The following is a 14,397-nucleotide window of genomic DNA, read 5'->3' as shown; positions in this document are numbered from 1 at the left end:
GGCGATCTGAATTTGTATTCTGGCTGATATCGATTAAAGGGACCCAACATGCGTCTGAAAGGCCAGAAGAGAAATCTCAAACAAAACGACTCCCCCTGGGTTTGTCTTTCATATTTACTTCACAAGATTCAGATATCACTGATGTTATTATCCATTCAACTGCATTTTGTTGGCATGTAAATAAGCTTTTTGCTTTGGAGCATTTCTCTGTTTTTCTGTCTGCATGGTCGGTGTTTCCAATGCAACAATTCAAAATGTCAATAACTGGTAAATAACCGAGATAACATCTGATAGAAGTGTTTTTTAAGTAACTCACATCATCAATGTCTCTGCATGGAAGTTGGCGACTAGTTTATATTAAGGATTAATGTAATCCTCATTGAGTCTACACAGGAAGTGTTGGTGATGAGCAGCTTGTTAGCATTTCAGCTACTGTGCTTTAGCACCCTGTCTCTAGTACACAAACACTTCAGGTAGGCACTACATGGAGGAAACTCAAAAATTCACCCCATTTGGGGCCTACACCTCACCTACAAGTCTTTTTAAGCATCTCTATTAAGGTACAATCTGGCATCTAATTCACAGGACGCCATAGCATCTGTTTTACTGAAGAGTCAGCATTTTAAGAGCCATTTTAACACAGAATATTGTAAAGATTTCCAAATGTACAGATTATTATCAATCGTGCTCATGATCGGTACAGGACAACTTTGTGTGACCTATAGTGTGAGTGCGCCCTCAGTGATTATTCAGTCTTTGTGTTACGTACCCTTGCCGTGAAGTCGACCGCCGCCCCTCGGTTCAGCAGGAGCGTGGCCACATTGACGTTGCCGTAGTGGGCAGCGATATGCAGCGGGGTGAATCCACTCTGAAAGACAGAGAGGCAGGAGACAGACGGACACACAGAGAAGAGGAGAGAGGTCAGACAACAAGCCTTCACATCCTGTCACTGGACCTCTTCTATTGACTCTCCTGATCTTTTGTCTTCCCAGCATGCAGCAGTCGCATTAAGCATCACAGGTGAACAAAATAAAAATAACAAACAACTTAGAAAGGAAAGAAAAATGGAAATCATAATTCTTTAAATGTCAGGGTTAAGTTGCACCCACAGACACACAACCCCCAAAAGATACACACTCAGACACTCACATCACCTCCATGCATGTTTTCAACCACAGAAAGTAAAACGAAGGCCTTTCTCCGGCTTCAAAGGAAATTTAAAAAAAATGAAAAGAAGGAAATTAAAAATAGATGTACAGCACACACAGATCGTCATCAAGATTAACATGTAGATGGACGAACAACATTAGGGACCCAAAACCCCCAAAAAATACAAATAATAGAGAACAACTCAAAGTGTCAGGAGGAGGGTACTTTAACACCAAAGTGCACTATGCTAACTGTACATCAGAGAAGAACCAAGAGTTAGAAATGAGAGAAGTACGTGAGAGAAGTTAGAGAGATTGGCAGAGCAGGTGTGAGGAGTTGTGAAATTCTTGCCTTACCTTGCCGTTCTGTAAGTGTGGTCCGATTTAACGTGAGAAAGTTTGTTTATAAAAGTGTGAAGAATACAGTGACCAACGTGATGGTTTCAAAAACTTTACACAGTCAAAAGCTCAGAATGGTTGCAAAGTAACGGAGCCCAGAGATGCAAACATGCTAATTAACGCCAAGTCGGTTTTTTTTTTTAAACGTTTCCTTAAGTCTTACAAGCTTCTCATGCCATTACTGATTAGCGCTGTTAGAGATAGTTCAAGAGTGGAATCATGTACAGATTTATATGATGAGTCATGCGTTTCAAACACTTTGTTAGCTCTGTTAAGGATGGAAAACCAGGACTGCCAAATCAAAAAAAACATCATTAATCAACTTTGTAGGAGACACATTTAAGCTGATTTTATTTGTTTTGATTTTTTATGTTGAAACCTACAGGAGTCAAAGTTAATTCTAGACGTTGTCTATGAATGCATTGTTCGTGCAGAAATATAATTTAAGAAATCAGAGTAATGAGTGACAGATTATTAGAGGTGGGGTAAAGAAAACGATTCAGTATGGCGTTATCACATCATCTCATGGTCGCCAAGGAACGATACTTTGAATATATTAGTGGCAAATATGCTTTTTTACATTTTAATTGCTGAAGAGGTTGAAAATGTTTGTGTCCAGTTAAGTTTGTTTAAACTGAAAGAGTTTACAGTTCAGATTGTGAGGTGCATGCAGCCTTTTACAGGTTCTACTTTAATCACAGTGTTGGTCGGTCTGTGGGCTCGTCGTGTAGAAATAAAAATATTAAAGTGAGATGAATAAACTGAGAATTATTTGACAAAAGCGTCCTTGATTTATTTAAATTTTGTGGACATAATATGCATTTCAAAAAGCTTAATCATATATTGTATCACAATTCTCAGCATATCGCAAAATGTTTCAAATCACAATATTATCGTAGCGCGAGTCAAGTATCGTGATGATATTGTATCTTGGGCCTCTGGTGATTCACACACTTAATGTTTAATGAATAATCAGTGTGTTTTTAAAGACGGCACTTAAGGATGAAACTTGTTTTGTTCGTCTCTTTTCTTCAGACAGTTTCAGATTTTATCTTTGACACACAGAAGGAAATATGATTTCAAACTGATGAAATCATATTTTATTTACTGATTTTAATTTGGGCAGCACTGGGTTTCCATAGATCATAGATAGATAGATGGTATTGTTTGCAGGATTCTGTTATAAGTAGTCATTTTCCAATCTTATTTTCATAGTGCATTTTAAAAACAACAACAACATGCAGCACGTCAGACAACATAACAAGACGAACAAACAATCTTTCTACATTCATTGTTATTGTGATTTCATCCATTGAAAACTTCTCAAAATTAAAAATACAATCAGAAATAAAGGAGTGAACCACACAGCTTAATAAGGATGTTGTTTTAAGATATTTCTAAATGTTTCCATTAAAGGTCACATAAATAAACTGGTAACAGAATAAATAAAAACTGTAAAGATTAAATGAAAACAAACAGCATGAATCAAAGAATAACAGATAAGCAGACACGCAGCATGAGCTCGGCCAGCAGTGCATGTCGACACCTTACTAAACCAAAGCCAAAAAAATTAAACAGTGAAATAAACCAACATGGTGATTATTTACTCCATGCAGTGCTGTGGAAGTGACAGAAACAAAAGTAGAAACAAACGGGACTTTAATCTGTGAAGAATGAAAAGGAGCGTGTTTATACCTCAGTAGTCCTATTGACCATCATCTGAAGCAGGAGGAATGAGGGAGGGAAACATCTGTTAAACACATTACTGCACTGACGGCTGAGGCACCGCCGCTCAGAGGGGGCGGAGCCACTCAGAGGAGGCACCGGCGCTCAGAGGGGGCGGAGCCACTCAGAGGAGGCACCGGCGCTCAGAGGGGGCGGAGCCGCTCAGAGGAGGCACCGCCGCTCAGAGGGGAGACATGTAAGTGACCTGGCTGGAGTGACACATAAATATGAAAGCCTGATGTCTTTAGAGATGAAACAAGTCATTTTTTTCATTCTTTGATCTAACATCAGTTTAATGGAGGAAATGTTTTTTTTGCTGACGACTGATTTCAAAAACGTGGGAGAGCACAGACTTGAGGACGCTTTCAACCGATTTTCAACATTATAATCCTCCAAACGCACACACTAAGAATCAGACAGACCGCGAGACCACACACCGTTGTAGTGAGGATTTCACAGTGGTCATTCCACAGACACGAGTTCTCGCTCGTGTGATCAAACGTGACTTCAGAAGAAATACAAATATGGTGGATGATCGTCGTTGTCAGCTGGCTGTCCTGACCTACTGTGTTTTACTTCATGAGACTTTATAAAGGCTCTGGTGTTGTTGCTGTAATTCCACAAACTGCTCTTCTTGTTGTTCAGTATTTTATTGACTCGGGGCTCAGTTGTGTTTATGTCTGTTAGCTGTAAAAGTACGCAACATCCGATTGATTACGCTTCCCGGTCTGCACGCGCTAATTGGCTATTCCGTCGGACTACACTACCCACAATCCTAGAGTGACACAGCGACGTCTCTGATTGTTGGAGCCCACTGTTACCATGGAAATGTTTACCACCCCCTCAAACTTAGGCTGTTCGAAAGAAGGTCTGTTAACATTTTTTTAAAAGTGCGCTAAACTACATATCATTATGGGTCTTGATGGAATTGCATTGGATTGTGGGATGTGTAGTTCCTTCGCTCTCAGATTAATTACATTCACTTGTCTTGTACCTTTGCCTTTTTCTCCATTGTTCAATCATCTTTTGGCGCCGAATCCAATCTGCTATAGTTATGTGTAACCGTGTAGCTGGTTGGCTCAGTTTCATGATTAAAATGGTTGATATGAGGATCTTCTAAAATGATAATGGAGGATTTGAAGAAGTGGGCGGCCACTGTTGAGCTCTACTAAACTTCTTTCCTGAGTTATATGTACAGAACTGTGCACTTCACATGTGCTTTACTTGAACACGTGTTCGGTGAGGACTCTACAAGCTGCTGGTTATGGCTGATCTTCCTCTGGACTTCTTCTTATGACTCATATCGAGCAGAGCTGCATCACATCAGCTGGCCTCCTACATGAATACATCTACTCTGACTGCTTCTGCTGTTTTATTACGCAACAATATAAATGGTGCCTTGCCTATATATATACAACGTGGTGGGTAGAGAGGTTTGTCTTAACATATAGGAAAGGAGAGATGCTGTGCAGTAAATAATGATCACTCCAGCCACATCACTTACAGGGTAGTTCCAGTAGTAACAAACCTGGGCCATATCTTTACATATTTTTTGTCCAAATGGCTAAAAGACACAAAAGGTTCTGCGGTTGCTTCAGTAGATAGCCAATATATAAAACATGAATACAAGGACGTCTACTGAGACGGAGCTGATGGTTAAAGTGTCAGAGGATTTCTTTAACCAGAAACAGCTGTAAGACCACTTTCTGTCAATCCACCAGACTCCATACTCATTTTGCTTGCAGAACGTGGGAGTTGCTGGTCTACTTCTTTCTGTTTGTTTTGTGTGGTTTCCTGACTTCGTACAATAGTTAGAATTAACCACACAAATGAAAAGAGAAGAAAAGACCTGCAGCAACTTCCCTGTTCTGCAAGGTCAAACTGATAGTTTTGGTGACCAGACTCCGTTGACAAAAGCAGAATTGAACGCCACAGAACATTGGAGTGCTTGTCTATAGTTGCCTCAGTTGCCAAGTTTTTCATGTTATTGTAGAGTAAATTTTTTTTTGTTTTGGGTTGGATATAACCCAAAACATCAAAGTCACACAATAACTCAAACAAACTAACCAATCCAAGTCATGAAGACAAGCAGCTACTGTCATGTACAAATTAAAATAACTTCTTATCTTCTTTGACCTTATTCCTCTAATATAATCTCATCTTATCTACATGTTTATTGATCTCATATTTACTTTTATATTATATGTAATGTAGAGCCCGACCGATTCATTGGCCATCCGATAATATTGTCTGATATCAGCATATCAAGTGACTATCAGTATTGGCTAGCAGTTCTCTTTCACCAGCAGAGGGCGCTATATGGATTAGAGTGTCAAGCTGTGATGCATGTACACGCTCAGTTACTTTCCAGTTGAGCGACCATCTTTTCTTCATTATAAATCTTTTCCACAAGATAACTGCATCTGAGGGAGCAACACATTAAATATCTATGTCTATCGTTACAGATTGAGCATAGATCTGAGAAAGATATCGGCTGATTTTTTTCTCCCAAATATTGATATCGGTATTGGTCTGAAGAATCCCATATCGGTCAGGCCCTATGTGATGTATTGTGGAGTCTAACTTTTGCAATTCTTTGATGCATTAATTTTCTCTTTTTAACTCTGTTCAGCAATTTGAAAAGCTCCATATATGAATGGTGCTTTATAATTAAACTTGCATTTCAGCTGTTGTGCGCCTACTAGAGCAAAGCATGTTGTATCTATTAGTCATTTAGACAACAAAATGTGCACACAAAAAAGACCCAGGTTTAAATTTCAGGAATAACCAGTTTCAACAACCTTTATGCAACTGAAAAATAGTCCTGAAATTTGTTTTATTACATCAAGAGATGTAAAACTAAATTCTCATCAACAGCACATCAACACTTCAACCCCTCCCATCCCTTTCAGATGGTCAAAAAGCAATCTTAAATACAACATCCACCCTCCCATTGGTTGCATGCAGCTGTAAATATCAGCACCATACAACCTGCAGACAGTGGCACACTCCATGCAGTGGACAGTGCTACACTTAGACACCGGTGCAGCGAGGAGGAAGAAGGAGGAGGAGGAGGAGGGGATGATGGAGGGAAGTGTGTGAGAGGAAGCATTTAAAGAGAGAGGGGGGGGAAAGAGGGAGAGACTTGGTTAGTGGCAGGACCAGGAGTGACGTGATAGGCAGAAACACACTGAGTGAGACAGAGGGAGGGAGAGAGAGGCAGAGATGAAAAGACACACAGATGGAGACACGACACACACTTTACAAAGCTTTAAAGTTCAGAGAAGAAGTACATCACGACAATTAGCGTTCTCTTGTTAAACACTGAATCATACATCAATATCCTGGGGATCGACCCGGTTTACATCTGTTGTTATTTTCATCTGGAGAAGAAGAGGTGGCCTCAGTAAGTTTTGGATGTATCTGACAAAGTCTGGCAGGTTTGTGATGACGAGAGTAATGTATGTAAGTTGATCCATGTGTTGTCAGCTTACAGCAGTTTGAGTGTTGAGATAAAGTCAGGTTCAGGGGTTGTAAAAAAGTGCCATGTTAAGTGGGCCCTTGCTTTGAGTGAATACAACATGGTTTTTATGCATTATTACCCCAAAGCTCTTCTAGCATTCTTCACTAGTTAGCAGCTGTGAGCAACGCTAAAGCTAACTGAATCCCGCCTAAAAAGACAAACAATGGCATGCTGCAACTTGCTGTTTTTGCTGAATTTCTTTTGGATATTAATTGCTTTAGTCATTAGCATGGTGCTAACATGAAGGCTGATTCTACTTGAGCTCAACAAATTAACATATTGAAGCTTTGATGATGGTGCAGTTTGGTGCGGTGCGGTGCTATTCGGCGCTATACAAAACTATGCATTTATGTTCTCTCTAATTAAATTGGTCTTAGACTCAAATGCTGACCACCTTTAGCTGCTTACCTGAACAAATGAAAATTGTACAGTGTCAATTAGCGGGTGACATGGGTAGAAATATCACAACCATGGAAAGATATATAATCCCAGCATGAAGAGATGTCATCACCCTGGCTTGAATTACAAAAACCATGGGTTGAATAATTTCCCCACACTTTACATTTGTGCATAGAAATTTAAAACCTTCAATTGGTGAGGAAAACAACGAGACGAGGGATCATCACTGTGGGTTGAAACGTCATTACTGCATGTGCTAACGTCATTAGCACATGCAGTAATGTCATTACAACAACTGCAGCTCAACCCACTCCTAACAAGTCCACACCATGGGACTGTAACATGTTATTGTAGGATGCCAGATTTTCTGCCTACTGTCTGCTTTCCATCGTGAGGAAGAAAAATGAGACCTGTCATCATGAAGACGAGATGTAACGAGATCAGACTGTTGATTTCCAGATGTAGATTTAACCACAGATGTAAACAAGGTAAACCCATCCAATGACTATAACTCAATGGCTGAATCCCAGAATAAGTTTGCTTTAACGTTAACTTCACCTCAAATATCACCAGAAGCTCACACAAACCATTGAATTCATCAAAGACCATAATAACCACAATACAGACACATTTGCACAATCATGTAGCACCACATTAGCTCACACCACACATGCTTAAACAACCCGTCTCCCCGACTCAAGCTGCGTTATCCCCGTACCTTCGACTGGACATCAGCGTTGTGGTCGTTCTGAAGCAGCAGGGCGGCTGACTTGGTGTCGTCCTTGCGTGCGGCGATGTGCAGAGCAGGAAGCCGGACCTTTCCTTTAGTGTCGTTCTCCAGTAGCACAGACACCACCTGGTTGTGGCCCTGCTGGAGGGCGATGGCCAGAGGGGTGAAGCCATCCTGTGAGCAAAGAGGAAGAGGATTGAAAAGTCTTAATGGGATTCTCCAGGGCAACACTGTGGAGCTCTCCAGTGAAATGTCCCTGAAAGTTTCTACTCTGGACAAATGAAGTACCCAGTTACTCTGTCTTAACGGTATTCTTATGACTCTGGGTCATATTGATGTAATGATGGGCGTGTGTCTCGGTGGATCAGGTGGTGCTGCAGATGCTTCTGCTAACTGGAGAGAGCAAATACGATTGCTGCGACTGGATTGGTCGAACCACCACAACACAGCTTTTAAAATCTCAGCTGCTGCAGCCTCCTCTCCCCCTTCGTCGGCCACATCCTGACAAAGCCAGCGTGACACTTGAATCTCTAACAACTTTTGGTATTGTGTTGGGACAGTTCTTGTTGCTGATTACTGCGCACTAGGAAGTTTGTTGATGTGCTAATAGAAAGATCGAATGATTTTTAAAAAGAGTTTGTAAATTGAAGCACTGTAAATATAGCACACCGCTCAGCCCTTTTTGTTTTTTTCACCTGTTGTATTGTTTAGGAGACTAGGGAAGAACATTCTTATTGGTTTACTTTATTTTCTATGTACAGAAAGGTTCTGGCTTTAGTAGTGAGTTGTTTTGGGCTCTGCTCTGCTCACACAAATAAACTGTTGTGTTAAATCTGAAGTCGGCCTGTGCTGCTGTCTGTCTTGGGAGTGGAAAGAGCGAGGTTCACTTATCATGTTGTGTCTTGGTTCCCCTGGACAGTAAACCACTTTCAAATACACTTCTCAATCATACAGGATGTATTGCTATAACAGATTTTGCAGACATGTAGATTCCCAGATGATGTGTCCTAATGGCTTTGGAGGCACCACACCAATTTTGCTATCGCCACCAGCATGTTGACATTAATCAAACATTATGTCATTTCCTGACACTTCTGGATTGGCTGAAATTTGGTGCAGAAATTCATGTTTCCCTGAGGACACATTGTCATCATTTTGGTGGTACTCTGGTTATTCATGGCATCATTAAATCAGATATTTGTCATCTTGTTTGATTTATAAAGATACACTGTCATTTCCATAATCATCATGGTGCTAAGTTCTTCATTTGGACTATGGTCTGGGTGAAAGTTTGATTTTGATTGGCTGAGGGGAGTCCATTTATTCCTGACAATGGACAGCTGCTAAGTAGCTGCGTTAAAAAAATGTAAATATATTTATATGTGGTGGTTGCCAGGTCGTATCTGAGATAAGAGAAGTAAACAAACTTTGCTTTTTTTTTTTTAAATCTAAAAGGTATGGTAATCATTGTTTCAAATATTAGTCAAACTGTCAGGTGTTACCAAGTAAACTGAAATATGGATCCTGAAAAACTTTTTGAATGCATAGCAAATGAAAACATGACATTTTGGATTATGGTAAAAGCCGTCCAATGCCCAACAGGGTGTCCATTATCAGGAAATAATGAAAGACGTGTTGTCTGCAGACTCCACTTTTTCATGACAATATCCCTTACATGTACCAGTGAAATGTAAATAAATTGATGCTGTATTTATGACGCAGTGAAATCATCCCACCTCTGTAGCCGTGCTCTGGTTTCCTCCATTCTCAAGCAGATATCGCACCACATCCATGTGATTCTCCTGAGCCGCCATGTACAGAGGAGTGAACCCATTCTGCAGAAAAACACAAGAAGGTAGCAATAAACTACATGCAGAAAAAAGGTAAACATCTACTACACAGAACACAGCCAGAAACAGTCACTGCCATCTCATATGATCTTAGGGCGATTTCACATCTAATCTGTTTGGTTTTTGGTTAAAACGGCTTGTTTGTGCTGGTGTGAAAGCTCTCAATCAAACCCTTGGGTGCACCAAACAACCGTACTGAGACTGCTTGAAAAGTAGGTCTCTGGCCGCTTTATTTTCCCAAACTGTGGTGAGGCTAGTTTGTATTAAGAACATGAACCGACTTCAATCCGACCAAACTGCTGGAAGAATCGACCGTGGGCCCTCTCTGTTCATCAACATGTGTTAAAGACCACATGCAGACCTGATGGATCCTCTGAAACAGTTTGGGTGGAAGAGCACGTCCTGGTTCAGGACGATTAACGTGCGCAGCGCCTTCTCCTGAACTGTCTTGATAAGCAGCTTCATGGACTCCAGTAGATCTACATATAATTTCTGAGCTGCAGTTGCACCTCATTTTCAAACTGTATTGTTGACTACAGTGATGCAAACAATCTGAAAACTGACGTCCAGAGCCAACATCAATCTGTGTAGTTGTCTGTCAATATTGAATTTGGAAATCATCTTTGGAGCAGCCAGAGCCAGGCAGGACTCAACCACTCTTTGTTAGGGTTTTTCTTGTAAGAAATTTTGACCAATCAGAGAGCATTTTCCTCACGGACCACACATTTTGGTCCGCTAGTAAATGTCCCCATATAAACACAGACCAAACTTATGCAACAATGGAACAAATTGGTCCATGATTCAGAGCAAGAGCAGACCAGAGCAAACAAACTAAAGGTGTGAAAACGCCCTTAGAATTAACTGATATAAAGACTGAAAGCATCAAACAGCTTCAGCACCTGAGGGCAAGTGACTCACCTGGGACTGTGCGTTGATGTCAGCTCCTCGTTTCACCAGGGTCTTCACCACTTCAGCCTGACCGGCTAGAGAGGCTATGTGAAGAGCTGTGTTTCCTTTCTGGAGGAAGAGAAAACACAGAAGCACACTGAGAAAATGCATTTCTTTACAAAACAACGAAACGAACGATGCCACACTTCATGTCAGAAGTGTTCCCAAGTGATCCCACTCAGTGATGATACCTGCAGTGAAGTTGATAGATGATCTGCAATAATGACTAGCTCTGACAAATATCTAGGAGAATGATTACCAATCTAAAATTGTGGTTGCAAGTAGAATCTCAAATCTGTGCTTCAGATAATCTTATGTTTGATTCCTCTGATCATCCTTCATAGTATGTACCCAGTTACCAGGCCACAACAACTTTTGAATGAGCTCTTATGAAAGAATCTAGATTTGTTCTTCAAGGATTGAGTCTGGTGTGTAATTAATTTAAACCCATAGTAACTAAACTGATGAACTACTCATATGACATCTTTCCTCGTTCCTAAATTCCTAAACAGTTTCATTCTCCAATCAAAAACGCACTCTTAAATTACCAGGTATATCAAAGCTCTGCTGTTGCAATGGTTGTGAAGTTTATAGCAACACCAGAAATTGTCCCCACATCAGAAACTTTTCTTCCCTTTATTAGATTGGACAGCTGATGAGAGACAGGAGACGTTGGGAGGAGAGAGTGGGGGGATGACTTGCAGCAAAGGGCTGAGGTCGGACTCAATCCTCAGTACAAGGGGCGTAACATAACCACAAGGCTATTGGCACCCAAAGAAACTTTATCAGCAATTAGTCTGGACCGCCCCCAGCATTGCTCAAGAATCAGCCCCCCCCCATGTTTACCACTCTACTATCCACATATCACTTTTCTGTAGTGCGACACCCTCTCCTCAACATCGTCTGTAGAAGCTTGTTTCCTCAATGACTGATGTCAAGCTTAAACTTTATTTATTTTGGGGCAACAGTATTCGAGTGGTAAATTAGCACATCCCATGTACTGAGGCTACAGTCCTCGAAAACAGGTAGTCGGGATTTAAATCAAACCTCTGACTCCTTTCCTGCATGTCAGCACCCATTCTCTCTCTCCCTGGTTTCGGACTCTATTCACCATCCTAACTCTTTAATAAAGGCATATTACCAAATTATGTCAAAATTGAGAAATTAAGTGTCGGTCAAGTGTCGGTCAACTTAACTCTAAAGACAAAAAGCAAACAAAGAGTCCAGACAGCTGTGAATCTCCCCCTTTTTGTTCCTGGCTGAGAGGTGGAGCGAAAAACATTTTGCAATCAGGCGGCATTGCGGGATTGTTAGCGTTGTTAGCATTAGCACATGCCTTGGACAATTCCGCTTCATTCTATTATTGGAATTATATCAGAATAGTCATTTTCAATAATACTTACATAAATAATGACTACATGGCAAAGGAGAGGAGTCTCAGTGATACGTTTTCCACCAAGAGCCTCAAGTTGATGAAATGAGTAAGTGTTTTTTATCATGTAACGTTTGTAAAGTAACTATATTTACAATAAAAGAAAAAAAGATCTCTGGTTAACTTATTATACCAAATGTTGTGAGCTGTGCGGCGCTTCAACATAAAGGGTTTCCAGTTGCTTCCTGTCGAGGTAACCTACCTTTGTTGCTGAATCCACTGCTGCCCCTCTATCCAGGAGCTCCTGGACCAGGTCCAAATGTCCCTCCTTTGCTGCCAGGTGAAGAGCATTGAGACCATTCTGGGGGGGGAGTTAAAAAATGTGAGGTCATTAAAAAGCACGACAACCTAAAAATCAACAAGAAACAAACCTAGAGATTACCTCTTCATCATCCATAACTAACCGGACCTGCCTTCACTCCCTTCACTCTTAAATGTGGAGTCACAGACTGAAATATCAAAGCTAGCTATCATAGTCATGTTAGAAGTTGTGCCATGTTATGCTGCTGTGGAGCAGAGCCAGTCCTGGGGATGAAGATATAAATAGTTGTATGTGTGTGTGCATGCAGGTCAAGAAACCTCCTTTTATTTTACAATCGAAGGAGTTGTTATCATCCATATGATTCAAATATCAATGTCGTTAGACCCGATGTGTGATCACAAAGACAACACATCAATATGGGGGTTTCTAGTTTAATTTATAAATCCCTCTTGTCCTCTATAAATATCTGGTTGGGACTGTTGAGTGTCATGTGCTGCTCAGTTGGCAGGGAGGAGGTGTGACCGGTTTGATCATCTGAGAGGTGACTCAAAACACCAAGTGAGAGTAGAAGATCAGAATCTAGTGGACTGCAACTCAAACATAGGCACTAAGAGGAAACGCTGAACCATATATCGTTTTAACACTGCGATGTGTGCGTGAGCAGCAGACACATGGCAGGACATGAAGCTCGTCGTGCTGCCACATTTCTGCCAGTTTTATGGTTTTCATGAATAATTCACAATATGAGTCTGTCTGATATCACCTTCAGCAGTCACAGAACTGACTGTTGTGCATGCAGTCAGTGTGTCCCTGCATGTAAAATGTAACACACAGAAGACGCTGCTGCTGTCACAAACCCCGGTCATGGTGCTGGAGGAAGACGCTCATTGACGCAAGTTGAATCTAAATGAGTGTACACCTGATATCTGCACCATCGACTCTTCAATGCTGTGGCCAAATATACAGGCCATTAAAGAACGTTAGCAGATCGTATGTGCCTCTGTTTGTTTACGTGCAGAGCACCTGGTGAAGTGAGACACTGACAGCCCAAGATGGTGAGCTTTCATTTCATCTTAGAGAAGTCACTGCAGAAAAAGAAATGCACACTCTCGATTTTTTAATACAGATCCAGCTTAACATGCAACACAACCTTTTAAAAAGAAGTTAAGATTTTGTAAGCTGAATGGCTGGAAATGGCATCTTTACCTTTCTTTAGTTCTGAGCACAATTCAGAGAAAAAAAAAATCAGAGTCAGTAGTGGCTGAATGCTAGCTAGTCTCTGTCTTTGGGTCCTCTGGTTCTGCTTATGTTTTGCAAAGGATTTATTCAAGCGTTTTTAAGCGTTTCTCCTTTAAAGTCTTTAAGCAGAGGGACAGAGGTGAATTTGAGGTTAGCTACCCCCTCTCCTCTTCCAGATGACCCAGCTCTGATTCAATAACCCTTTCAGCAGCACCAGCTTTACAGTGCGGTTTAAAAAGAGCCGCTGAGTCGATAAGTAATTTCCTCCGTGACTGCCTATCCTGCATCACGCAGCACCCTGAGGCTGTTTGGTCGCACTGGACTCCTGGGGTCCCTACAGAGGCTCCCTGTGGGATCCCAAAGAGCGTGAGTGCTCTTCCTAAAAATAATCTGACTGTTCTCCAGTGTGTGTGGCCCGGAGGTTAGCTGCAGCTGGCAGGAGGCATCTGTTTGGTAGCAGAGCTTAATATGTAGTCCAGCTGAGTTCTGCTGTTTTTGGATCAGTTGACATGTTCATGCACCAGCAGGCCTCATTAAACCCAGAGTTAAACCCAAATGTACTACATAATGAACACTCACTACTGTTCATCTGAAGGCTGAGTGATGATACTCTGTATTTTTGTAGACTTAAAACTGACTAATAATCAGACTTGTATACAGTTCCTTTATCCCAAACTTCCAATGTGCTGTAATTTATGAATTAACGTTTCCTCTGTATGTCAAACAACATTTCTGTTTTCTT

The 14,397-nt window shown here is 41.1% G+C and overlaps 1 protein-coding gene across 1 annotated transcript in view; it reads right to left on the bottom strand.

Annotated features, from left to right (window-relative positions):
- The window catches only part of ank2b (ankyrin 2b, neuronal), a 104,384-nt gene that overhangs the window by 58,682 nt on the left and 31,305 nt on the right, over positions 1-14,397 (bottom strand). The window contains 5 exon segments of the mRNA XM_065950105.1: positions 770-868; positions 7,913-8,098; positions 9,661-9,759; positions 10,693-10,791; positions 12,357-12,455. Of these exon segments, the coding sequence (XP_065806177.1) occupies positions 770-868; positions 7,913-8,098; positions 9,661-9,759; positions 10,693-10,791; positions 12,357-12,455 (582 nt within the window).

The sequence above is a fragment of the Labrus bergylta genome, chromosome 22 (assembly GCF_963930695.1).
Source record: "Labrus bergylta chromosome 22, fLabBer1.1, whole genome shotgun sequence".
Classification (NCBI taxonomy): domain Eukaryota; kingdom Metazoa; phylum Chordata; class Actinopteri; order Labriformes; family Labridae; genus Labrus; species Labrus bergylta.
The sequence above is the reverse complement of the archived record's forward strand: the minus strand, read 5'-3'. Positions and strand labels throughout refer to the sequence as shown.